At 38.7% G+C, this 26557-nt stretch overlaps 1 protein-coding gene across 1 annotated transcript in view; it reads right to left on the bottom strand.

The window, feature by feature from the left end:
* The window catches only part of LOC140305114 (sphingosine kinase 1-like), a 42133-nt gene extending 39669 nt beyond the window's left edge, over positions 1-2464 (bottom strand). Inside the window, exon 1 of the mRNA XM_072383880.1 lies at positions 1909-2464. Within this exon, the coding sequence (XP_072239981.1) occupies positions 1909-2329 (421 nt within the window). The 5' untranslated portion in view covers positions 2330-2464. The remainder of the gene's footprint in view (positions 1-1908) is intronic.
* Between the last annotated feature and the right edge of the window lie 24093 nt (positions 2465-26557).

Genomic DNA, 26557 nt, shown 5'->3' with positions numbered 1-26557 from the left:
TATAATCATAAAGAAAACTGCCTATTTCAGGTAAAAATAGATGTAAGAGATTCAGCGGTAAAATATTTTCTTTGTTACATGCAATACTCTCTCCAAATTGCATCAAATACAACACCAAACATCACCATGGGGACACCAGCTGACTTGTAGGGTCACAGCTTTAATAGATGTCAGCATAAATGACCATTACCATGCAAACTAACATCAACGCTCTTAACAGTAAAGCAGAGTCAAGCATTAGAGCAGAGGTACAATACTGGGCATCCTTTTTGTATCGCTCTTTAAAAAACAAAACACAGCAGTCTCTCTCAGGCAGTTTTTAAACGAAGGTGTGAGGTTGCATCACATACTTGCATACCTCTACCTCTCAGAGGAAAACAGATCTGGAGAACATGGATGCTGTCTGAATAATTCTGCGAATACAAAAGATGTCTATGGCCACATATATGGATTCCTTTTACCTAATTACAGTACTCAAGCAGCAAAAAAACACAAAAAAGGCTTAGAATATTTAACAGAATAAGAGATAATGTTTTCAAAAATAGCTGAAAAAACAGCATTTGTTTCACAGAAAAACTTCTGTCTAAATAAATCTGGTAATGGGAGAGGCAGGGCAAAGCAACTAATGGAGACATTTGTGCTAGGGTCTCTGTCTAAAGACGGCAAACCCGCTCGGTCACTGTCTCGGGTTACGCTCCGGGCAGTCAAATCACAATATGTATCAAAGTAAATAATACTCTTGAGTTACTAAAGTCTCCTCTTTCTTCTTTTGACAATGACAGCCTGTGCAGAAGCGCAGCACATTTAATCTCGTTAAAAATAAATTTGTGCAAATGGGAAAACGCTAACTAGGTCACAGTGTGCTACTGATACCACAACTGTGTTTGGGACAAAGTTTGTAAGAGAAAGTTTTTTTCAATGTGGCAGGAGACAGCTTAGTGAGACAAATAATGAGACAACTCATGTTAAGGACTCACCCATTACAGGATACTTCCTATTTGAGTCATCATACCTGATTCCACTGCATGACCTCTGTGCACCTATATGATACTTAGATGTCTTTTATGTTAAACAGGTTTGTTTGCAGACTGGGGTTACTGAAATATGAGTCTCTCTCACCAGTGGTATTGTTTTATTCATGTGAAGAGTAGGTTAAAGGTAATGACAAAGCAGAGCTGATAAGCTTAAATTCTGGGGACTGACTGCTTCAGACCTGTCCTCTTGTTAATTTGAATTAAGGATTAAGTAAAAGATAACAAGAGTCAGAGCTGATAAAAGGTTGAGAACAGTTTATATATAGTAAACAAGAATCATGTCACTCTGTATAATGCAAAAAAAAAAATTAAGACAGAGGTGTGTATTCCAAGAAATGACTGATTAGTCATATGAACCTGTCTTTAGTGACTCACCACTGAAGTGATTGACACCGTCGCTAATAGAGGTACATATCAGAGACAGGCTGCTTATCATGTAGTCAGTTATTTAATCATCAGGGGAGAGTAAGCCATCCATCCACCACAGCTAATGGTCCCGAAGTGACTAAAGACAGTTATGATTGATTTGTAGCAAAACAGCTTTGTAAAAAATTACAGCTCAAACACATTGATCCAGAAAATAACTAGATTTTTTTATTACTTATGTTGCTCGTTTTTATAATTAAACAATTAGTTGTTCGCCTCAACAACCAATTAAACGAGTATCATGAAAAGAGAGATAGAGGAAACTGGAAGCCAATTCGCTTTTTAGACGCGTGTGTGTATACGGCCGGGCAATTATTTGGACAAACTTCACCTAGATAACCCAGAGACAGCTTATTGTGGTGTACTGTTGCTCTCACTCATAACCGAATCAACTTTAAACTGAGGACCGACAATTAAGTTTCCCTCCCAGTTGCTAACGAGCACTCACCGTCTCTGAGGCGCTGTTGCAATGCCGCGCGTTCTCGGACAGCTCGAGCCCACTTCTCCGCCTCCTCCAGGTTTGCGTGTCTGTCCTGGAGCGCTGCGAGACGAAAGCACTGCTCCACTCTCTGCCGCGAAACCCCAGAACTCATCCAGCGGCGTTTGAGCGGGTAAAAGTATGCTGCAAAGTATGCTGCGGGGTCCGCCTTGTCACCTTCCCGGTAAGCCCGGCAGCCGACACAGTCCTTCAGACTCAAGACCATCTTGTTCCGCCCGACAGGTGCCGATGTGAGCCTGTGGACAACGAGGTCCCTCTCTGTCAGGTTTACGGAACACCTGACTTTTCGGTTATTAAGCGTGAATTCCCCGTACAGCGTAACAGGATTGGTGGCGGTTATGAGGTGCGATTCAGCTATCCTGTGATCCATCCTGGGCGGACTGGGGAGGCCGGGATGGGGAGGGGGTCCGGGATACAGCTGCAGCCAGAGTGTCACATAGCTTGCTGCCTGAAATGATGCAAGCAGAGAGGAGAATACTGCCTGCAACTGATAGCCTCCTCCTGCTCGGACCTTTGTCAAAAGCTGCAAAGTAAAACATTCCATATCCGGTTGCATTTCAGAATAATAACAGTTCCTATCGCCTATTCTGGCTGCCGAGGGGGCGGACATTGAGGTCGCCCAGTTATTTCAGCAATAAAACGTGTTCCTTGTGAGTTTAGCAAATACTGTTTTTGTACTGGTTTCAAGAAGTTCCCTTGATGTTGAATTATTGTTATTATAATGACTATTGTCTTTATTTTAAGCTATGTATTTATGTGATTAAATAGAAAATCAACCAAACCACAAATGAAAAAAGAAGACTCAAATGTTGTGGGCCTCACTTCCTACAATATTTGTTTGAAACACACATCTGTTTAGATATATAGATAGATAGATAGATAGATAGATAGATAGATAGATAGATAGATAGATAGATAGATAGATAGATAGATAGATAGATAGATAGATAGATAGATAGATATGTGTGTGTGACATATTAAGTCAGAGTTATCCTCTGCGAATGTCAAGAGACAGTTTCCAGATTTTATGTGTAATGTGTCATAGCCGCATAATTTGTCTGTGCTTTTTGAGTGTCTCCTGCTGACTTGACATTCCGGACTGCAGCTGAACCAGGCTGCCAAGGAGATCTAAGAAGAACACAAACAAGAAACGATATTCTGCCCCCTAGTGGTATGAAAGTTAACAGCGTAAGAGACGAGATCCTGTATCATCTACATAAGCATACAATTAAAGACATTCATTGATCAGTTGACTGTAATGTATACATGAATGAAAAACAATCTCTTTTTGAAAATAAAATCGAACTTATAGCAGTCTTTCAGGAGCATCATAAACTCCATACAGTCTTTGGGCTCACAAAGAATGCTCATGCTGCCTAGTATTCTTTTAAAAAGTATGCAATTAATGGCTGATAAGTCATAAAGTAGCAAACAACATTAAGTGATTCACTTTCCTGTAAAAGGAATTATTTATATGTACTGCAGGTTGTTGGTAAAAGCCGCACCTGCACCTGCAAGGTTTATTGGATAAAAACCTTAAAAAGGTTTATGGATGATATTAACATTTTCTCTGAAGAAAAAAAAGTGAAAGAAACAACAAACACAACTATCATTCAGTGAGACGTGTGATAAAGGTGAGTCACCACTCAAACCGCCTTTGCTCTGTTTTTGGTTTAGACCAACTCCTCGGGGGAAATACATGGCTCTGTTGTGTTCAACAACGGTCTCCTGAGGCAGGCCGCATATTGCAGCTTTTAAAGCTTTCTGTTTAGGCTGAGAGTGGGAACCACAACATTAAGTGACGTCTTCCTCTTCAAGTGTGTCAATAAACCATAACAGGATGACAGTGAGCTGGACTGAAAAATGTAGCAGAAGCCTTCAGAAGCCAAGACCATTCAGAGCTTTATAGATCAGCATCAGAACTTTAAAGTCTATCCTCTGATGGACAAGCAGCCAGTGTAAAGACTTCAGAGCTGGACTGATGTGCTCCACTTTTTTGGTCTTAGTGAAGACTCGAGCAGCTGAGTTCTGGATGAGCTGCTGTTGTCTAACTGACTTTTTTGGTAGACCTGTAAAAATGCTATTACCGGTACAATAATCAGGCCTACTAAAGATGAATGCATGGACTAGTTTTTCCAGGTCCTGCTGAGACATCAGAGCTTTAACCTTGATATATTCTTAAGGTGATAGTAGGCTGACTTTGTTATTGCCTTAATGTGTTTTTCCAAATTTAGGTCTGAGTCCATCACTACACCCAGATTTCTGGCCTGGTTGGTAGTTTTTAGGTGTATAGATTGAAGCTCTGTGGTGACCTGCAATCGTTTATCTTTGACTCCAAAGACAGTTACTTCAGTTTTGTTTTTGTTTAGCTGGAGAAAGTTGTGACACATCCAGTCATTAATCTCCTCAATGCATTTACCAAGGGCCTGTACAGGGCCTCGGTCTCTTGGTGACATTGTAATATATATCTGCGTGTCAGCTGAATAGCTATGGTAGTTTATTTTGTTGTTTTTTATAATCTGTGCCAGTGGGAGCATGTAGATGTTAAACAGAAGAGGTCCCAGGGAGAGGTCCCCTTGGGGAACTCCACATATGATTCTTGTCTGCTCAGATGTAAAGTTACCTATTGACACAAAGTACTTCCTGTTCTCTAAGTATGTTTTGAACCAGTTTAGTACAGATCCGGAAAGACCAGCCCAGTTCTCCAGTCGTTTGAGTAATATATTGTGGTCAACTGTAACAAAAGCAGCATTGAGATCCAGTAAAAGTAATACTGACATTTTTCCACTGTCTGTATTCAGACATATGTCATTAAACACTTTGGTCAGAGCAGTCTCAGTGCTGTGGTGCTGTCTAAAACCTGACTGGAAGGTATCATAGCAGTTGTTTTGTGTAAGAAAGTAATTAAGCTGTTGAAAGACTGCTTTTTCAATGATCTTACTTAAAACTTACTTAAAAATGGGAAATTTGAGATGGGCCTGTAGTTGTTCATTTGCATCTTGTCAAGACTGTCCTTTTTCAGCAGAGGTTTAATTACAGCTGTTTTTAGTGGCTCTGGAAACACACCTGACGTTAAGGACAAGTTCACGATCAGTAGCATGTCTGACTCCAAAATCTTTGAGACCCTTTTGGATGTCTAAACAGCAAGAGGAAGAGTTCAGCTGACATAAGATGTCCTCCAGGTCTTTACTGTTAATGGGTTGAAACAGTGTCATGGTGATTAAACCCGTTTTCGGTGGACACGGTATATATGCTGAACCTGCTACTAATGTATCAACTGCTTGTCTAATATTTTGGACTTTGTCTGTGAAGAATTTGGCAAAGTCATTGCACGCCATGGTGGAATGGAGTTCAGTTGCCACTGACACAGGAGGGTTTGTTAGCCTGTCAACTGTAGCAAATAAGGCCCGAGCATTATGACTGTTTTTGGTGATGATGTCAGAGAAGTAGGACTTCCTTGCATTCCTCAGTTGTAAATGATAAGAGTGAAGTTTCTCTTTATAGATGTCATAATGAACCTGGAGATTTGTTTTTCTCAATCTGCGCTCAGCTTTCCGACACTGTCTTTTCCCATTTTTCACCAGTGTGGAATTTCACCATGGAGACTTCTTCCTTCCAGAGATAATCTTCACCTCAATGGAAGCAATAGTATCTATAACATTTAACATTTTAGCATTGAAGCTACTGACGAGCTCACTGACTGAACCCCCGGACAGGGCAGGTGTTAAAGAGAAGACCTGGTTAAAGATCTCACTACTGTTTTCAGTTATACACCGTTTTGAGATCACTGCTGTTGAGATGTTTGTGTACACTGAAATCGTACTCTCAAAGAAAACACAGGAATGGTCAGACGGCCCACATCAGACACAGTAATCTTTGAAATGCTCAGGCCCTTAGAGATCAGTAAGTCTAGAGTGTGGCCCTTATTGTGCGTGGGCTCTGTTACATGCTGAGTCAGCCCAAAGTTGTTCAGAGTGTTACTCAGGTCTTTAGTCCCTCTGTCCTGAGGGTTGTCCATATGGATGTTAAAATCACCAACAATAATTACACAGTCAAAATCAACACAGATCATAGACAGCAGTTCACTGAGGTCATCAAAAAAGTCACAGTATTTGGGGGGCCTGTAAACATTCAGAAACAGGACTCTGGGTGAGGCCTTCAGCTGTATAGCCATATATTCAAAGGACTGAAAACTTCCTAACTGCTTACAGTTATGGGGTCGGAATGGAACAAGTGTGGAGATGACTGGACTGGATAGTGTAGTGGTATCATTGCCACCTTTCGTGTGGGAGACCTGGATTCAAATCCCCTGCATGAAAGGTACTACCTCCAGTTGGGGTTCTTAAGCAAGACCCCTTTACCTACCTGTAAGTCACTTTGGATAAAAGCATCTGCCAAATACATAAACTTAGATAAGATAGTATGAGATACTTTTTTAAAACTGACAAAACATTAACATGTAACTGTCTATAAATGTAGATACAATGTAACAATAATGATAGACACATTATTTGAAAACATACAAAGTTATTTACATCAACACAAACATTATATTACGAAGATATAACAATCAAACAATAATTCTCCATATTCAGGTTGTAATAACATATTACCCAAATATACAATAAAATATACCTGAATGCCAGGGTCAATCAAAATAATAAAGAACAAAATCAACAAAGTTTAATCACAGGCTCTTGACATTGTAATGGGTCTTCATTTAGTACTGAAGCTGGAGCTAGTTCTGTCCAAAGCTGCAAAATTATGGGGGAAAAAAAAGAGGATACAAGTCAAAATAAAAAAAAAATACTGAATGTGCTGCTCACATTTTTAACTGGAGTCACTGATTATCCTCATGTCCTCACAGGCTCTAGCAGGCTCTACTAAAAATGTATGTGTGGGGGTCCTTGTATAGAGAAATATCTGTAGTCACATTGTTTTTGTTAGGTTTTTAATTCTTGGTTATGTCATGTTTTACTTTGGTTTCCCTTGCCCCGTCACTCTTGATCATCAGTTCACTCACTTCACCTGTGCTTTCCCCCTCAGCTGCACTCCATCACCAATCACCTCCCTTCAGTATTTAGTTTCCACGTTACCCCATGCACAGTGCAAAATCCCTCATGTAGGTCTTGCCTCCAGTTTTTTGCCTATGGTTTTTTCATGTTTTTTTTATGTTTTTGCTAAAGTTTTCTCCACAGTTTTATACAAAGATAAAAGAAGATATTATACAAAGAAGTTGTACTTCAACATCTTAAAGTATTACGAAAAAAAAAAAACACACACCCATAGTATATATTCAGACAGTCATGAAATAAACATTTAAAAAGGCTTAATTTGAACACAGTATAGAGGCTACAAACTATTGAGTAGTTTGTAGCCTCTGTAGTTATTTCAATATGAAATGGTGCATTCACATGTTTCTACAAGGATGACATGTGGAAAACAAAGTCAAACATGATTAAGCATAACTTTTGTTCTCAAAAAGTTCCCACAACATAAACATCAAATATTTATGAAGCCATTTTGAATTAGAGCAGTGAAATATTTTAAAATGCTGACGTCAATTTAGAAAAACAACTTAAATGTACCACTTCTACATAATTGGAAGTGATTAAAGGAACTCAGAAGTCCTGCTGGTCTACAAAAGCTCAGACACAGCAGCAAATACAGTAAATACATCAAAGTGTTGATCCTCTGCCAGCACCGTACAGCAGTCAGGAAGAAGTAGAATTAAACCGTTACCAGACCTTCATAGGCCGTTGGCGGACATTTCAACACTCTACTTCTTTCATGAGCTATTAGTTGCCATGAAGCCATGATTATTGGTGTTCATAAAAGTAACAAATACATTTCAATGATTGGAAGATATGTACAATATTTAAAAACAGTTGAGCCAACAAATAGAAAGCCAGCTGTCACAAACAAATACAGTTATTATCATTAAAAAGTGCTCATGATTCAAAGCAGTACAGGACTATGTGTAACTATTATAGTACACAAAGCAGCATAAACATTTATATATATACATACATATGTTACAGCTGACAGAATACAAAGTGTCCATACTGATGTGCACCCTTATATTGTGCAAGAATGAATAGAAAAAGAAAACAAATAATTAAATTAACAACATACACCATTCAGCAGCCAGTATTGTTCAGTACACAATAAACTGGACTGTGTTAGCTGTAATATGTGTGCAGTACACCTGACTGGAGACAGATTTGGATTGGAAATGTAAATGTGATCAATTAGTGTGTTTTTTTCTGTTGTTGCCATGGTGATAATTTGTAAGTACCCTCTTGTATGTAATAACTCGTTTATGGATTTTTTTTTTTACCTGTGGATATGAGGTCCTCATTAAAGTCTCCACAGATGTTGACAGGTTGGAGGTTCATCATGTCCAAAGAATCCAATAAATCTTCCATCCGGGGTAATAATTTGTCCAGTCTGTAATTTGGTGGCATGTAAATTGTTGCAATCAGTGCTCTCACTGGGTCCTTTATTTTTATAACAATGAATTATCAATGAATCAGTCACATTTCGCCCGTACCTCCATGGTTCCCCTTTAATGTTTAATGAATGCAGTAGACTGCAACTCCGCCTTTTTTTTTAGCCGTGTCGGGATGGGTTGTGTATGAGACATGTCTATTCTGGGTGGACATGGTGTATCCTTCCAATTGGAAATGGGGGGACATGGAAGATCCAGACAGATGTGTTTCTGTTATGCATAAAACATCGGCCAATTGTAGTTTGTGGTGACATTTTAGGCTCTCAATATGAGACGGCAGTCCTTGGGTGTTGTGGAGGATGATGGGCATAGTGGTCTTGTGTTGTCAAACAATGTGTTTCTCATGTCCTGCAGTGTAGCTGTTATTTGTGGACCAACATAGATTTTGTCCATATTAAAATCCATGATGTAGAGTCCCTGATGTGACGTTGTCCTGCTGAGGCCATTCCAGGCTCAAAAACATGTTTCAAACAAACATAAGTTGACTGCATTGTCATGCCTTATACTTTGTGGGCTGTACAGGCAAAGGCTAACTTAATAGGAAACTTCCGTCTCATTACACCCTTTAGGCTGAGGTTTTCCTCTGATCTTTCAATGTAAACTAAGTTGTCCCTGAATCTTTCTGCAAATTTTGTGACCCACTGTCAGATTGTCAAGCTTGACTGTGGTTGATCCCTGATGATTGTTGGTGACAATGTGTGCAATCGTTCCAAATGTGCCATTGACAATCCCTTCCTCAACATCCAAGTTCCTAATTAGCATGACAATACACCTATTGCTGCTTGAATGTTGTTCAGTAAATCTCTTTTTTTTCCCCTTTAATGTTCCTAGTGCTATCATTTCTCCTATCTGAGGGTCTTTTTTTGTAATCCTCTGCTTTGATGTTGATGATATCAGAGCAGAGAGCAGCAACAGTTTCAGAATTGTGGTGATCAACTTCTTTGTTGGTTGTAAAAATGTGGAGGACATCAAGTGGACAGTTTTTAATGTCGTGGACTGTCTGTGCGAGCAAAGCATTGTCATCACTGCTGAGAGAATTGGTCTTCTGCTTTACTCTGATCCTGTTTAGGAGCTCTGCAAAAGTCTGATCATTTTTCTGACGCATGATCTCTGTCAGGTTAACCATCTGAAAGTTGTCCTTTCAAAGATCAAAGAGTTCCTCCACATACACGCAGAGTAGTTTGGCTTTACCAAGAGGTGGTACCTGGTCTCCCACTGCAAGCACAGATATCCCTCCACACAGTTTCTTGTTTCCTCTGATCTGCTGAATTCTCCAGTGGATCTAGGCAAACAGTTCTTTAGACACCATTAATTTTCATCTATAATTAAAATCTCTGCATTTGAAAGGACTGCGCTCATTTAATCTAAAGCATTTCCAAATACCCTGGTATGGTGGTCTCAAAGATCTTGGCAGTTTAAGAATCCAGTGCAGCATTTTGCCAGAGATGTTGAAAGCTGTAGTGCCAGTAAAAGCTGTCAGTAGCACTGCAAGTTGGGACATGTCTGCCTGGTCCCTGAAGTGGGGGGGTGCAGAATCGTCGTGGCCTCCTCATGTACGCACTCAATGACATGTGCTTTTCCATATCCAGCTCCTCCAGACACAAAATAAAAGGACTGTTCAGGACTGTGTTCCCAGACAAGCCGGAAGCACCAGTCCCAAACAATGTAAAAAAATAGGTGCTTGCATCTCATTGAGGCTTCGATACATCTTTCTACTACATACTACATCGGGGCTCAATCTTGGTACCTCGGTGCCTGGAATGGCTGCACCACTCTCTATCTGATAATCAGGAATGTTTTCTCTTTGATTCTCATCATCATTCACTGATTCGCTCTGGGCAACACACTCTAACATCTAACACCACTCAGCCTCTGGTGCAAATAAGCTCCAGGCATTAAGAATTGGACCTTGTTCTTGAAGTTTCTTCATGGCCCTCTCAAAAATGTGTTTTTGTTAAAATCTACACATTTTAACTGGAAATCCCCATTTAGATGTATTATTATAAAAATTCTCATATGTTTGATAGTTCTCATTTTTCAGGTCACCTGTGTGGAAAATAAAGTTTAAGAAGTCTCCCATAAAACTTTGGTTGTTTCTTCTCTGAAAAGCGAGTATTTCTAATTAGAGTGGGTTGTCAAGCTGTTCTTTTCTGAATGAACCCTTTATCATCCATCAGAGGAATTTATGGTGTGGTCCACAGGTAGTTTTGGGAATCTGCAGATAACGTCGCCTCCCTTGCATGATTTGGGGTGGTTTCTGCTGTGGACTTGGATCTCAGACACAGTCTTATGGAGCTCAGGGTCAGTGTCGAGGTCTGGCATCTGGTATGTGATGTAGCGATCAATAAATTCATGAACATGGTTTTCAAAGTGTTCTCCAAATTTGGGGGAGCCTTTGATCCAAATATGTGAATATGAGGACTTCCTCTGGCTTGAAACTCCACTCTATAAAAGTAATCTTCAACCTCACCGATGGGTTGAGCTGGAGACAGAATCAGATGAGTCATCAAAGCGTCGACTCTCTTCTCAAACAGTCTCCTGACTGTAACAGGACTGCTTCTGAGGATCTCACATTTTGTATTCCAGTCAAGCTGTGAAAAGTCCACCAGTTTGTCTTGTTGAGCCTTTATTGCCTCTATAACCTCAGACCATCTCATTTCAGCAGCTGAAAATGTGAGAAAGAAGGTTGGTTTCCCCAGCTGTTGGACCATGGCATGGACATCTTTAAGGGCTTTCTCCCAATAAACCGGTGTCCCTCTTAGAGGTCTCATGAAGCTATCTGTTGCTGGTCAGTTTTTCCACTTCATCTTTGTCTTGAAGCATCCTGTTTGCAATAATGTGTCCATCTTTGGTAACCGGTTTACTTTTATGAATTTGGATGGACATGCTGTTTGCAGCCAGTGTGTTTCTCTTTTGCCGTGTTCAGTGCTGGATATGATGCAGTCTGAATGCTGGGTCACTATGATACCTTGTGTTAAAAGTTTTTTGTTTCGTCTGTCTGTATTTTTCATAACCCACATACCTTGTTTTACTATAAATGTTCTTACTCTGTCTGAAAAGAGATTCTTCATTATATCTATGGGTTATGTATGTCATTTTTTTGTGTTCTCTGAAAAGTATATTTTTTGTATTTCTTTAAATAGTATTCTTTCTGTCTGGCTGTTACTTTTTCTTGAATTCGTTGGTAACGGCTTTTGAATGATAACAATCGTTGCTTACATAAATGAGAATCCATTAAATATCTTGTTCTCAGTGTCTGTAATCTTTTTGTTCTTAATCCTGAACAACTGGCATATTGTTTTCTGTCACACTGGCTTCTCATCTTTTGTTTTAGCACAGCAGATGTTGTTTGATTTACAGCTGGTATCTTCTGGGTTTAGTGTGTACTTTCTTTGCGACCCCATTGTTTATTCAATTTGCCCGAAGTTTCCTGTTGCCGCTGCAGTCATATTTAGTAGTACATCGTCTCCCACATTCAATCAGTGCTGGTCTCTGGCATTTGATCTTCCACAGAGCAGAGTTGTGCTGCAACTGTCTCTGTATGTGCTGTGGGGGTTGATTCAACATTCTTCTGTGGTGATGGAGCAACAACATCTCTTGGATGTTCAGTGGAAGTGTTAAGTGCTTCCAAAGTAACTGGGACAAACTCATAACTGGTCTCATCACCACGATCTCTAAACATCTTGTGCAAGTGGCTGACCAGTGACTCAGGTGACTGAAAGTCAGCATAATAGCAGTTCCATCTGAGAGAGACAAACCTGAAGCACTTCTGGAGTGAGAATCAAAGAATCCATATCTGCCTGGTCTGTCGCAGAATACTCAGGACTCAGGTGAAACCACAAATAAAGCATTTCAGGCATGTGGCAAGAGGCAGCTGCTATTTCTTTCTTTGAGGACAGTCTTCTTCATCCCTCAGGTATCCATACCTGATGCCAGACTTGTGCACAATGTAGATATTAGTTTGGTGTTTCCTCCACAGTGAGGTGGTCATCTACAAACCTTCCCTCATCCAGAAGCTTAGTTGTGGTCCAAATGTAGAGTGAATCACCCTCTAACACGTTATGTAGATTAACTGAGCGAAACTGGTAAATGTTTGACAAGTCAAATGTAAAGAGTCACTGTTGTGATCTCAGATAAACTGTCAAGGCCTCGGACACAGATGCTGGATCGAGTTCAATGCAAGAATGTTTATTTTTAAACAACAGGTTGAGGATCTCCACACAGAGCAAATGAAAGGGCTGTGAAACTCCCGAGCACTCTCCTCAAGAACTATGGCTTAAGGAGAGTGCATCTATGAAATTGACCAAACCAAAACCTCTTCACTCTAAGAGGAAAACAAAGGGCTATTAAAGATAAAATAAACTCACGCTCTCCTATTGAGGCGGACTCAAACAAAAGACACTCTCTCAAAAACAGAGACACTATGAAACTTTAACAATTAACTTAAAGCACTCCTTTAACGGAGGCACAATAGGATCACTGAAATACAAAACAAAAATCACTCCAAAAACAGAGGAACAGAAACAGGCTATATAACTTACCATTGTTGAAACTAAAGCTATGGAATAATTTTACAAAACAAAGGCTACACTCTGCAGGAGACTAGCGCAACTGCAGGCTCAATGACTCTATGGCTGTGGAAACTGTGCCAGAAAAGCCACAAGTAGTGAAGCTCAAGACAGAGTACAAACACTGGCACAAGACAAGGGAAACACAGACTATTTGAGCACATGAGGAACCATGGGGAACAGGTGGAAACACTTTGGGAATCAGGGAAGACAATCAGACGCTTGACACAGGAGGAAGGGCAAGGTACCTGAAACAGAGGGAAGTTAATATTTCAAAATAAAACAGGAAATGACGAGACAAGACATGCATCAAAGCATAAGTCGTGACATAAACTAAGGAGTAAAACAATACAGCAGACAGTGGAATTTATAAGTAAAAACCCAAGAGAACAACATTAGGCTGTTATATAGTGTATGGTTTCTTTGCACGAAAGAGCTTTAAACTGCATTTGTGGATTGCACAGCAAACTATGTTCACAGACAATGATCTCTGGAACCCCATGCAGTGATTTACATGACAGAATATTGCCTGTTTTTAATGCAGTTCTGCCTGAGGGGACTGAAAATCATGGGCGCCCATAATTAGTTGAAATGGTGCTAACCACCACACCACTGTGAAGCCCTTCCAAGATTACAGAAATTTGATATTCATTTTCAGCTGTGTCCCTTATGCACAGAGATGTCCCCAGATTCCTAAAATCCTTCCTAAGATATCATGTTCTGAAGATGATGAAATATTTAAAGACTTGCCAATTTTACACTGAGGAACATTACTCTAAAATTGTTCCACAATTTGTCGACCAGTTTTTACAGATTGCTGAACCTCTACCCATGTTTACTTCTTCTGCCACTCAAAGGTTCTCCTTCTTGTTACACTCAATCTTGTTATTAACTTGTTGTCAATTAACCAAATCAGTTGCAATAACATCCTGTTTCTGTTTCCAGCTGTTTTAGATGTATTTCTTCTATCATGTTCAAGATGAGTTAGTATTCTTACTTGAATAGTAAAATGTCTTTCAACATTTGACACATTTTTATGTCTATCATGAATGAAATATTGGTTTGTAAGATTTGCAGATCACTGCACTCTGTTTTTATTCATTAATTTCTCTCAGCACTGTTCAGGAAATTAAAATGATAATGGTTCCTTAAATCTGTTCACAGCATTGACAGGTAAACATATGTGGCAATGAATATTTGTTGCAAGATGCTGCATAGCCCTCAAAGATAATTTCAAAATGTATCATGTATCAATTATCAGACAAAACAGGTTTCCAAGGAAATACCAGGGTATTTCCCTTGAATTTTTGGAGTCAGGTAACTTTCTGCAGTACAAACCCCTTTGAATTAAATCCTTCAGATTCAGCAAGCTTGCCCTAACTTTTCTTTGTAACTTTGTCTCTTTTAAAGCTGCTCCTTCGAGTTTTCTCTGCTGAAACCTGCTTTTATGTTTGTCAGTTTCCGTCTTGCTGCCTGCTGCAGGAATGTTGTTGACCAGTAATACTCATCTCTATAATTACCGTTACCCAGCATCCACTCAGCTAAGTTAATGAATCCATTAATCCTCATCAAAATTGAATTAATGTATAATTATAACATACAGTACTGCGAAAAAAATTGGTGAGAGAAGCCTAATTTGTTTTTGTTTTGTTTCCAAGGAGCCAGACTTTCTTGTCATCTTTTGCTGACATAGTTTTTGATCAACAGTTTTAAGCCATTTAAAACTGGCCTATGAATAATTTAAAAAGTCACCTTTTTCAAGGGATGAACCAGCATTGGGTCTATACATAAAACTTGGCAAAGACCCAACTCTAAACTGTATTTTCAAGCCCTTTGCTACACTTGAATGTGAGGCCTTGGTCATTTAGAAACAACAATGCCATTACAAAAGTTGCATATATGATAGTAGGTTAATTTGCTCTGAAGTGCTTTCTTCTACAGTCTCTGCCTCTGTGTTTGTTCAAATAAAACAAAGATTCTCATCTCTTGAATAAGAACTCACATTTTCTTAATGTCAGTACTTAATGTAGGCAACCAACAGATGGCAGTGTGAGATTGGGAGAAAAGCATCTAATAATCACCATGCTGCAATGTGTTTAGTATGAAATCAGGATATATTCAAAATTACTTTCAACACAGTGAAATTTTGATCATTTTGCAAATTATTACTTTTATAATACACCAAATTCTGTTGGAAATATTGCACTTTCTATCATGTAACACATGAAAATCTCTCACTTGCATTCTAAGCTATCTTCTTCACTGAGCACCAATGTCTCTACCATAATAATGAAGGAGTTGTCTGATTTCTCTTTTGTCAAAATCAAAGTCATCTTTGTAACCTTGTTTTGCTCCAAGCACTGGCATATGATCCATAGAGAGAAGGGGAAGAGGAGGAGAAGGAGGCGGAGGTAACCATATATGCAGATGGGAATTAGTGGTCCCAGTAAACACCTGGAGCCAGAGGGGAAATGAGATTATCATATTCACATGCAAGACTTGTGCTGCTGAAATTGCCTTTCATCCACTTAACACAAAAATATAGGTAGGCATCACCTGAATTCTTGCTTTGGCTGGGAAATGCTGCTTTTCAGGGTTTTCTTTGTATTTTTCTACATGAATGCATTATGTAATTCGCTGCAAAGAGGGAAATTGCCTCTGAAAAATGTGCATGTTTCTTCAGCTTGAGATCATCACTCGCAACAAAAGAGGCCTTTCATTCCAAACTGCAGGGTAGATGCTGATTTCCTAAAAGCTATTGATTGAAAATGGCACAGCTGAGGAATGGGAGAGAAGCCATGAATGAGGACAGTAGATTCTCACGTCTATGTTCTCCAGCTGTGAGTGCTACTGCTGCATTGAAGAGGAGAAGAGGGCCGTCCCTGCATATGGTGTCTTTCATGGGATTTAAGAAACAGTACCATAACTCCCACAAGAGCGTGAGCATATCGTGTTAAGAGGTTTCGTCTCAAAAGACTGATGAAAACAACTATGTTTTTACTGCGTACTTTCTCTGCACGTGTCCTGGTTTGCTTTTTTTTTTTTGCCATCACTGGCAATCCTCACCATCTGGTTTTATCTCCTGAATTCATTGACACAAGCTTAATAACTGATAATCAGACATTATCTGTTCTTAGGGAAATTAAGTGCAGATGTCAAGTCACCGCACATCAATGCAGTCGATACATTAACCTCATTATAGCTTATATAACACGCAGCTCAATGAGCCTGTTTGTGCCCCATCACCACCCCACACACTGACAGATAACTGAGTGGGAGGAAAGAATGTCACATACCTCAGCATTTAGTTAGCATTGGCATCTAACACGACAGATTCCCCGTCTGGGTCACTTAGTTATGATGGCTTGCAGAGAGGTTTCGCCTGTCTTCTTGGCTCTCCTTCAGTTGCCCCTTAATTCTGCTCTGTTTCTTCAGATGCCCACCCCCTGTGTCAAGGCACTGCCATAATTATGTAAGACTTACATAAACCTGTCTTTTGCTGGCAAACAATGAAACATCTCTAGCTCTGAAATTATAATTTACATTGTGATAACCATGAGAAATGTACACCCACGCAATGGGAAATTTATCATTCAAAACTAATAAAGATGTCACCGCCGAGGTACAGAGACTCATATTCTTCTGTGTATTGCAGCAGCACTGTGAAGTTATCTGGGGACTCAGGTGTTTTGAGTTGAATCTAAATTTCAGCATGGAGCACACTTATTGTACCATGACAGTTTAGCAGGTATGATTTATTTAATTTCACCATCAACACTGAAAACACAAAGGGCCTGATGATGGACTTATGGAAAAAGTCAGACGATCATCAAAGTTGCTATAATCACTGTAAGGAGGAGATTCATTTCTCCAGCAAATTTAGTTCAACCAATACAATAGTTGTTGCTGATATTTCAATCTAAACCAAAGTCTTGTACCTAAATTGCCATAAAGCTTGGCTAAAAGGCACTATCATAAATTAAATTACCCTATGCCTACTGAATCAACTTTTTGTGTCTATCTGTTCTACTTTTTTTTCTTTTTACCTTGTCCTCTGAAAATGTGAAAATATGGGAGTCATTGAGTCCTGTTACATTCTGAAAAGATCATTCAGTGACAGATATGTGAAAAGACTTCTAAAGGAGACTGCCCCCCTCCTTAAAACATACCCATGTGGAGTTTGTTCATGTGGATAAATATGATGATTACATTCAAAGAAAATATAGTATTCTGTGGTTGTGAATGCTAAAAAAATCGAATAAGAATATTTTTTTCAGCCCTAGCCATGGCCTTTTCTAAGTCTACCCAGGTAGATCTTATTTTTACCCTTACCAAGTGATGTTATTGGTAAAATGAAAATGTTATTTTCATTTGCCAAAAATCTTCATCGTAATGTGCTGTGCTTACATGTAATCAAGGCAACCAGCAAACAACATCCATGACAGTAATGGTCTCCAAAGTATTTTTGACCTAGATATGATGATTTTCTCATCCTAACCACTTAATGTTATTACCAAACACAAGCAAGAAGTGAAAGTGTTTTACTTCAGTAATGTTTTATTGATGGAACATATGCTGATCTTAATCTGACGTCACACAAAGACCAATGAATAACGATGCAGCGATTAACATTTGAGAATAACATTTGTTCTAATGTGGAAAAGCTCACATGAATTGCATTTGCCTTCCTTTGCAAAGATGATGATCTATGACCATTTGAGTTGCAAGACCCTATTCTACTTGAAATAAAACAAGACACACATACTGGAGCTGGAAGGAGAGCATGCTTGGAAATTTGTCAAAGGAGATAACTTAAATGATTTACTGATAAACCAAATTATTGCTCGATTGATACTCGGCTAATTGAATATTTCTTGTAAAAACGTCTACATGGTATTTCCACATTTGAACGTTTTTATCTCATGTGTGAGTCACTGGTGTCATTCAGTGGGCAACTGTTTTACTCAAAGGTCCATTTGACCTGCAACACAAACAGAAGCAAATTAAATTCAGTTTTGTCCCAGCTGCCACCCAGCAGCTATGGGGCACCCAGAGGGATGAGTCACCCACTGAATTGAAGTTATGCCAAGAGGAACAGACAGGGAAAAGCCCTTGTCTCTCCCTCTATAGTGGGAGGAATCACTCCTATTATATATAGACATGGTTTATTGGGTCACATCCATTCTGATGACCTGGTTGTTGGAGCGCAGTTGTGGAGGATTTTAACAGTGGCAGAAGCTTTTTCACTATGAGCCCTGATATATGTTGAGTATGTTCATGTTCATTAGTGGGACTTCAAGTCTTGAGATGCATCAATATCTTGGCCAGTAGGGCTCAGATGTCATGGGATGAGATGCAGTGTTGTGTGCAGATTGTTAAATGTGATGACAGGCAAAAGGCAAATCTTCAGATTAAATCTGAAGTCCGGACATATTTTTTACCTCACTCCTTGAGCATATTGCAGCTCAGTCTCATGGTAGATCCGTAACTGGGCACAATATGAAAATTATTTCATTCATGGATATGAATGGTTTAGGTATCACTCAAGTGACACACTTGCATACATTCCCAGACCACCCTGTTAAGGCTGAGATAAAATTTAATATCAAGACCGTGCCAGTAAAATACAGACATTACACCTTCATGAGCACAATAAGATACTGGTTCTTCAGTTTCATCACGTAAAGAATAAAAAGTAAGACAAGGGTTTGTATATTTTAGACTGAATTGCTGCATATATCATAATGTCAAAAAGTCTTAAACTGTGGCAGTATGTGTGATGGAGTGATGAATCTTCTGCAAAGTCAGGACCACAACCTTTCTGAAGCAGTGGCAGAACTGGAAAAATGTAATCAACATCCAAAGTGCTTTGGAATCTCCCTCAAGAATCCTGGAGAATGGTTCCCAAAGACTACTTAAAGACAAATGATAAGAAAACTTGCCTAAGCAGGTTCAGAGTGTGTTTGGTTATACCAAATATCAACTTTGAAACTCTCAACTTTAAAACAATTGTATAAACTTTTTCCTATTATGTTTGTTCATGTTTCAATAAATTATTGCATCTATTTCCTGTTTAATTGGCAAAATGTAAAGTAATTAGGGGGGGCTTAAAACTTTTGCACAGTACTGTATGTTAGATAAACTAGTGGATGTTAGCTGGATTACCTTTCAAGCATTGATTTAACAGAACACTATGATATTTAAAGCACAACCAAATCAGTAAAACTGCGTAGATTAAGAAGTGCTGTATGCATGTATGTATGTGTAAATTGGTGAATGTAGCTTGTAGTGTAAAGAGCTTTGAGTGATGAACTAGACTAGAAAAGGGCTGTATATAGCCATTTTCCATTTACTCAGAGGTACCCAGTGTACTGAAAGCTGATGCAATGTGATGTCATATTTTTTCAAATTTTGAAATCACAGATAATCAGAAAATAAAATCTATTTCGGGACGCTCTCGTTCCTGCTTCTATTTGATCTCCACAGGACCTAAACAAAATGTGATATTCAGTGCAAATACAATATAAGAACTTGTGCATTGTTAAAATCTTCCACAAATATTGTGGAAACCACTGGACTGTTGTCTAGTAAGTTAGTGCAATAGTTACAAAGAGAGACATAAACAATTGTATGTACAGTTGTAAAAAGTGGAGGGAAAAGGGGATATTTCAAACCCTATATTTCTATCAAACATTCAAACATAAATAAGAAAGCCAGTGGTACATTCATCATACTGCTGACATCCCATATGTGATATGATGTTTTTTTTGTACTTATCCATGCATAATTATATACCCACTATCAAACAAAACAGTTTGTCGAGAGCGTAATGTCAGTGGGGTCTACAAGAAGTAGAAAATGGAAGATTGGAAGAAATTATCACTAAATTACCCTTCCTTGAATAGAAAAACATGGTAGGGACCTTTCTAGGTTGTATTGTTCCATTTTGAGTGACCAAATTCACCCAGTCATACAAACTCTGTTTGATAGTACCATCTTTGGGATTGTAATGCACAATTTTGGATTGCTTCATACAATCAACAGATACTAACATGACTGACTGTATCTGGTTTATTTTGAAGCCGCAAGTTCTTACTTGCAGCAATCAGTTGGATTCCTGCCAGAATAAGAGTTCATAATCGTGATTCATTGGGGAAAAATGCTGTTTCAACGTGCTGGAAGCACTTTTCATGCAGCAGTCCCTGAAAGAGTCATTTATTCTGACAATAATCTGAAGATAAGCGCTTGTGAACATTTGCCTCATTTTTCATGGTTTGGGCTAGGCGCTTCTCAGTTCCAATCATCTGCCTAGAGTATATAGAAGATAATTTGCTCCAAACTTGGAGGCAACAGTGTGAAGACTGTCTCTAGCTGTCAACATGACAATGCCTTGTGATGGTCTTAAAAATGTGATGCTCATTTTGAGTGTTTTCAGAGGGTTCAGTCTAGCTCTACAGTGAAGTGCCTAAAGGGAATTTTGGTTTGTGTCATTGAAACATCACTGTGTTAACTGTGAATATTAGTATTTAAAGCGTGTTTGTCTTCTTTCTGATTCAAATTTGTATGAGTCATATATGGGTATGATTTCTTACAGACTGCCTAGTGCTGTGGTTTTCCATCATCTAATTTCCTCCATTACAGTGTTAACCACAGGGTCAACTCTCATTATACTTAGACAATGCTTAGAAAGAGCTCCTCTGTGTATTGCTGCTCATTTTCTGTAGTGCCACCCTGGAGGTAATGAGAGAAGAGAACAAACATATCATGCTGTTTGAGAGGACACCTTGCTATTCTCATAACCTCTCAAACCCACTTAAGCCCCCTGATAAAACCACGACCTATTATGCCGCACAGGAGTAGAGAAATGGATGGTTTGTGTGTAGGTGGTGTTTGGGCAAGAGCTAATAGGACTGGGTTACATGCTTTCAGACTTCGGCTCTAACGGCAGGAGGCCACAGTTTTCTGTGTAAGCCTGCTGCTGATGAGAAGGTACTTTCACAGCTACATAGATTACTGTACAACTTTCACTTCAAAGTTTTTTGAGCAACATAGAGAAAGTCAGGTGTTGCTTGGACAAAAACAATGAAATATCAGAACACTAGTATCTCTCTACAGATTTTAGTCTACATGAACATGACAGATCCTGTCAAACACAGTCAGCAAAAAACAACTAAAAACCCTGCACACACTAAATGATCCACTCAGCGCAGTCTCTGCTCTATCAACAAAACTTTAAAGTTGAATTTGGTTGTACTGTAAAACTGGTGACATTATGGCTAATCATTTAAAGCAAAAAAATGAAGAAAAATAAAGCAACAAAACATGAATGTAGAATATCACCAAAAACCTTTTACAACACCACAACACTATAAATGAGAAATTCAAACTAAAGCAAAAGTCCTAGAATAAAATTAACTTCACTTCAAAGAACATGCTGGACTTGACAAATCTTTTCTCTCTTCCACCAGGTTCAGTAACTGCAATACTGGAAAAACATTTCCATTCTTGCTTAGCTTGATATCGAACAAACCATCTGTAATGATCTCTGCATTCAGCACATTGGATTTTTGAATCAATTAAACCCCACAGCTGCTTCAGTTTAACTCCTATGCATAATTGCTACCCTCACCACCTTGCTGAAAGTGAATGACATAAATCTCAAACAATCACTTTCCTCTCTATCGCCAATCAAATTTCCTGCATGGAAATGGATAGAAGTAACCATTCTGGAGCACCTTTTCAACAGGAGTTCTATTGTGGCCTTCAAATATATCAGTATATATCATTTGAAGAAAATTAACAAGGAAAATTGATACCTGTAATTTCCCAAAATTTATTCCTACCACAGATTTACAAATGGATATTGGATTTTGATATACATCAATAATACATCAACTGGAAAACTAAATGCTAATATACATTATCCATGCTGTGCAAGTCAAAAATGAAGCACGTTAATCCCCCCCCCCTCTTCTCTCTGTTGTTGTTGTTGAATGTTCTTTTGTTAGATTTATGTCCTTTGTGTTTTATTGTTTTGTAAATAATTCTTCAAAAAAGACTTAAGTCCTTACTGTGATCAAAAATGGGTTTCTGATGATAAATCACTAAACACAGGTTTACCTTGCATGTGTGATGCTTCAATATTCATGATTTAAATGCAAGAATTTGATTTCTTATTGTTCAACAGTGTAACAGTCTTCACAAATATCACCTCATGGGTCATTTGTAATTGTAGACTGAAACAGCCAGTAGCATGCAAATTGTTTCCAAGTCTAAATAAGTGATGGTATTCCCTTAACCAAACCAAGAATTAACAAACATGTTTCAGTGTTATCGTGTTAATTACAAAAAAGGAAGGTTTATACCGCTCATGAATCGACATTGTCAATAGATAAAGTGAAAACATGAAGAGGCAATGCAAATTTGGTAAAGGTAAAAGCAGAGACAAGAATAAACACTGCAGATCTTCCCATTTCGAAATCATGATTGATAACAGACTTCAGAGTGACACCAAAGGTCGTTTTGACCTTGACAGATGATTTAGCCTACCAATTTAGATGTACTTTGTGGCAAAACAAAGGGTGAACTACATTTTATATGGTTGTTATTTCCATCTTGACCGCTAGATATCAGTAACCGATGCACAATGATGCTTTAATCACGACGTGTTACTGCTTTGCTAAGTGATCACATCATTATTCGATTAAATTGGCAAGTTAATACTTAGTGTATCAATCGATGAAAGTTATTTCACTAGTTCATGCAACCAAAATTAGAGATGTCTGAATGCAGTACATCTTCCTACTGCAGTCAACAGCACAACTATTACCAGCTTTTCAAGAGCCAGTGTGTTCACTTCTGCTAGTTTGTTTCATCTTCGTTTTATGAATTTGATCTCAAGGTCTACGAGAGAAATCATCAAGTCTGTAGCTCAGGGAAAATAGGGCTCTGCATTAGAGCCCCCATCAGTGCCCTTCTCCCGTCTTCTCTCTGTGGCCATTAGGAACCGTGGATCTTTCTCCCTCATCATTAGATTAACTCCCATGGTCTGCCAGAATGTCATTACCCAAGCTGCTCTGCTTTACCAAGCACACAAAAGCCCCGCTTTCACCTAGTAATTTGAGTCAGACAGGCTCATCAGTGCAGCAGACAACAGTGAGCCCCGAGAGTGCTGCTGCCACTATCAGCAGATATTTGTGTCCTATACCACCTTGATTACACAGGCAGATAGAGTGCATGCTTGGCAGAGGCAATGGTCCTGGGGACTTATCAGGCTCATTAGCTCCCCTGGCTTCTAAAGGTACAGAACTATGGTTTCATTCACAGTCCTCAAAATGACAAACAGAAACTTTCACAATAATATAGTTCTTAATAGAAAGGATGCATAAAACTAAATCATGTTCATACCACAGATGTGGTTTGGTCCCTTTTCAAAGTGCTGCAGTCTGTTGGTCTCACTGGATCAGAAAATAAATGCACTAAAATTATATTGTTGAGACAATCAGGAAAAACATAAAGTAATAAAACCTTAAAATCAACAAGGAGTGTTTCATCAGGCTGGAACAAATGGCATGGGAAATTCAAGCCCGTAAATCGACTAAAATAATTTTAAGTACTGAGAAGCTAAACTTCCATTGTTTACTATAATTTATCCATGGTCATGGTTGAGAAACCTTGTACAGAGAAAAATGTCCAGTGATAGAACAAAACAACAGCATGGGTGTGGATTTCCCTTAAAAAAAAATTTTAAAAGACACAGCAGGCTGTGAATGTGCATAACAGAAAACTTGTTTATTTGAGCTCTGGCAGCATGGTAATTGGAACAAAAAAAAAAAAAAAAAACTTTTATGGGATAGTTAAGTAAAGAGTTAAAGAGTGAAGAGCAAAATTACTTTCCTTGCCTGAATGGCAAATAAATGCAAAAAAGGAGGAAGATTCATTGTAAGAGTGACTGCAGCTGTCAGAAAATGTGGTTCAAACAAAAGCTGCCTATCATATCTGAGACAGTTTTGGTGCTCGTGGCACAAACCCTAACTCCTATAATCTTTCCTGACATCTCTTTATTACTAGAATAGAAGAATACACTTCAAACTATCAACAAAAACAGTTCAGTTTGTCTATACCAAGTGTCAGACTGAGGCAAATAGGAGTGATTTCTATTGAGCTGATAATCTAAAGTCTTCTCTGTAGATCAGCTTGTTAGATGGGAGTGAGAACTGCTGGGCTTAAAGGAAACGTAGGACTCCACGGGCTGTTCCCACATTCAGTTTGATTGTGAAGATTGCTGCAGAAAAGCATTCTGGAAACAGAAGAACAGAAGAAGAAAATTTGGACTGACACTTCACTGCCAACAATAGCATTTACATGATTACATTTAAAAACACTGGCAAAAAATAAGTCTTGGAAAATGCTCATTCAGCGCTACTATTTTGTAGAAAAATAAGTAGTGAATATGGTACAAAACTGTTAATTAGCAGCTGTAAATTCTGCCTTTGTACAACATATCTTAAAAGAACTCCAGAATATGCAGGTGTCAGATTAAAAATATATTTAATATCTGACTGGTTATTTTTTTTCTATGTGGTGATCCTTTTTTTTTTTTTCCCTCCCCTTTTTACAAGGGGTTGTGTTGAGTTATTTTCTTAGATATCATTCAGATCTCCCAGATATTTATTTCCTTCTCAGTGAAAAATTTTGGATCAACTTACCAGCTCTCCTTCTCGGACTTGAGCCTCCACATCTAAAATCCACTTTTGTGAAGGGAAGAGAGGAGTTGAAGGGCAGAGAAGAGAGATTGACAGGGAGAAATTTATTCAGTCATTTATAGAATATGTTGCAAAGTGGAATTGGCTTCTGGTGCTCTTAATCACAGCAGACCCAATTCCGAACAAACATGTTGGTTTCACAATCTGGTTGATAAAAAATTAAACAGGCTCCAGGAAGCACTCAACCTTTGTGGACCTATAACACACAGGAAGTTTTATTTAAGTTTAGACACCATAGACAATCTTCAGAGGTCACAGTGACCACTTTAAACAACATGTGTAGCCAAGAAGACACAGTTTAAGTTTGAGGGCACTGAATCTGCCAGTGTGTCAAATTACAAGCTCTCAGCGGTACTTGTGTGTGATTAGCTCCTACTTGAACACAGTTTTCAGTAAAATGGAATTTTATGTTGGTTTAAAGCTGGTGCTGCTTAGTTAGGGAGTGGTGATGTAATTTATTTCCGCTCCACTCCTCAGCTCAATACATTCCAGTCATTTTATTGTATCCAATAAATAATAAAAATAAATCAAGTCATGGTCTCTACACATTATTCACATCAGTCTTTAAAACTTTATTCTTTTTTGTTGTAAAATCTGTCTGCAGGGCTGCACGATGGTGTGGTGGTTAGCACCATCACCTCCCAGAAAGAGGGTTTGTGGTTCACGTCCCAGCTGGGGCTTTTCTGTGTGGAGTTGGCATGTTCTCCCTGTGTATGCGTGGGTTCTCTCCTGGTACTCTGGCTTGGTCCCACTGTCTGAAAACATTGCTTGTCAGGTTAACTGGTGACTCTAAATTGTCCCTAGGAGTGACTATGAGTGTACAATGTTGTGTGTCTCATTTGTCCCTGTGTGGCCCTGTGATGCACTGGTGACCTGTCCAGGGTTTACCCTGCCTCCAGCCCAATGATAGATGGGATAGGTTCCAGCTCCCTGCGACCCTAAATTGGATTAAGCTGGTATAGAAAATGGATGGAATCTGTCTGCAGTAGGTGTTCTGTATTGTACCCTGTATTCATTTTCTTTTGTGAACTCTTTGATACTACGGTTTAAAACAGAATTAATTGACTTGTATTTACAGTAGAATATGGAAAACACATCAAATGTTGATATGACATTTTACAATTTAAAGGAAAAAATATTAACCGATATTGAATTTAATGTTAGAAACACATAATTCCAAATGGCTGCATATTTGATGGTTTGGAGGTGCATTAGTAACCTTGAAAATGGGGCTGTAATACTAGAGCAAGTTTGTGTGTTGCAATAATGGATTTGTGTTTTCTGGAAACATGTTGCAGCTTATGAGAAATATGTCACAGGCTCTCAAGTGCATAGTTATTGTACTATTTATTTCCAAGATAGATTAATAGTTCAGACACAGTGGGAGATGGGCCTTTGCTGAGGGGCTGATTTGTCCTTTTTGATTTTTCATTGTGTGTATACACAGCATGTCATGATGCTTCATAGCCATTGTGATGTTATAAAGCTTAATTAGTTAATAAACAAAGCTAATTAACAGAATAATTGGTGCACATCAGGCAATCATTACAAAATTATTTTCCCCACATAAAGGTGGTTATGCATCAAATACACGGTGAATGCAAATGGTTTGGTCATACCAAGATTTATCTTCTTGTGAAAAGTTGTAAAATGAGAAGATGAAACATTTTTAACAATCAAGCAAGAATAGCTTTTTTTCCCCCTCGTACAGGTAATCTACAGCCGCCTCAAAGCTGCTGCCTACAATTCTAAAA

Source organism: Leuresthes tenuis, unplaced genomic scaffold (assembly GCF_036924035.1).
Source record: "Leuresthes tenuis unplaced genomic scaffold, fLeuTen1.0.hap1 SCAF_4, whole genome shotgun sequence".
NCBI lineage: Eukaryota > Metazoa > Chordata > Actinopteri > Atheriniformes > Atherinopsidae > Leuresthes > Leuresthes tenuis.
The sequence above is the reverse complement of the archived record's forward strand: the minus strand, read 5'-3'. Positions and strand labels throughout refer to the sequence as shown.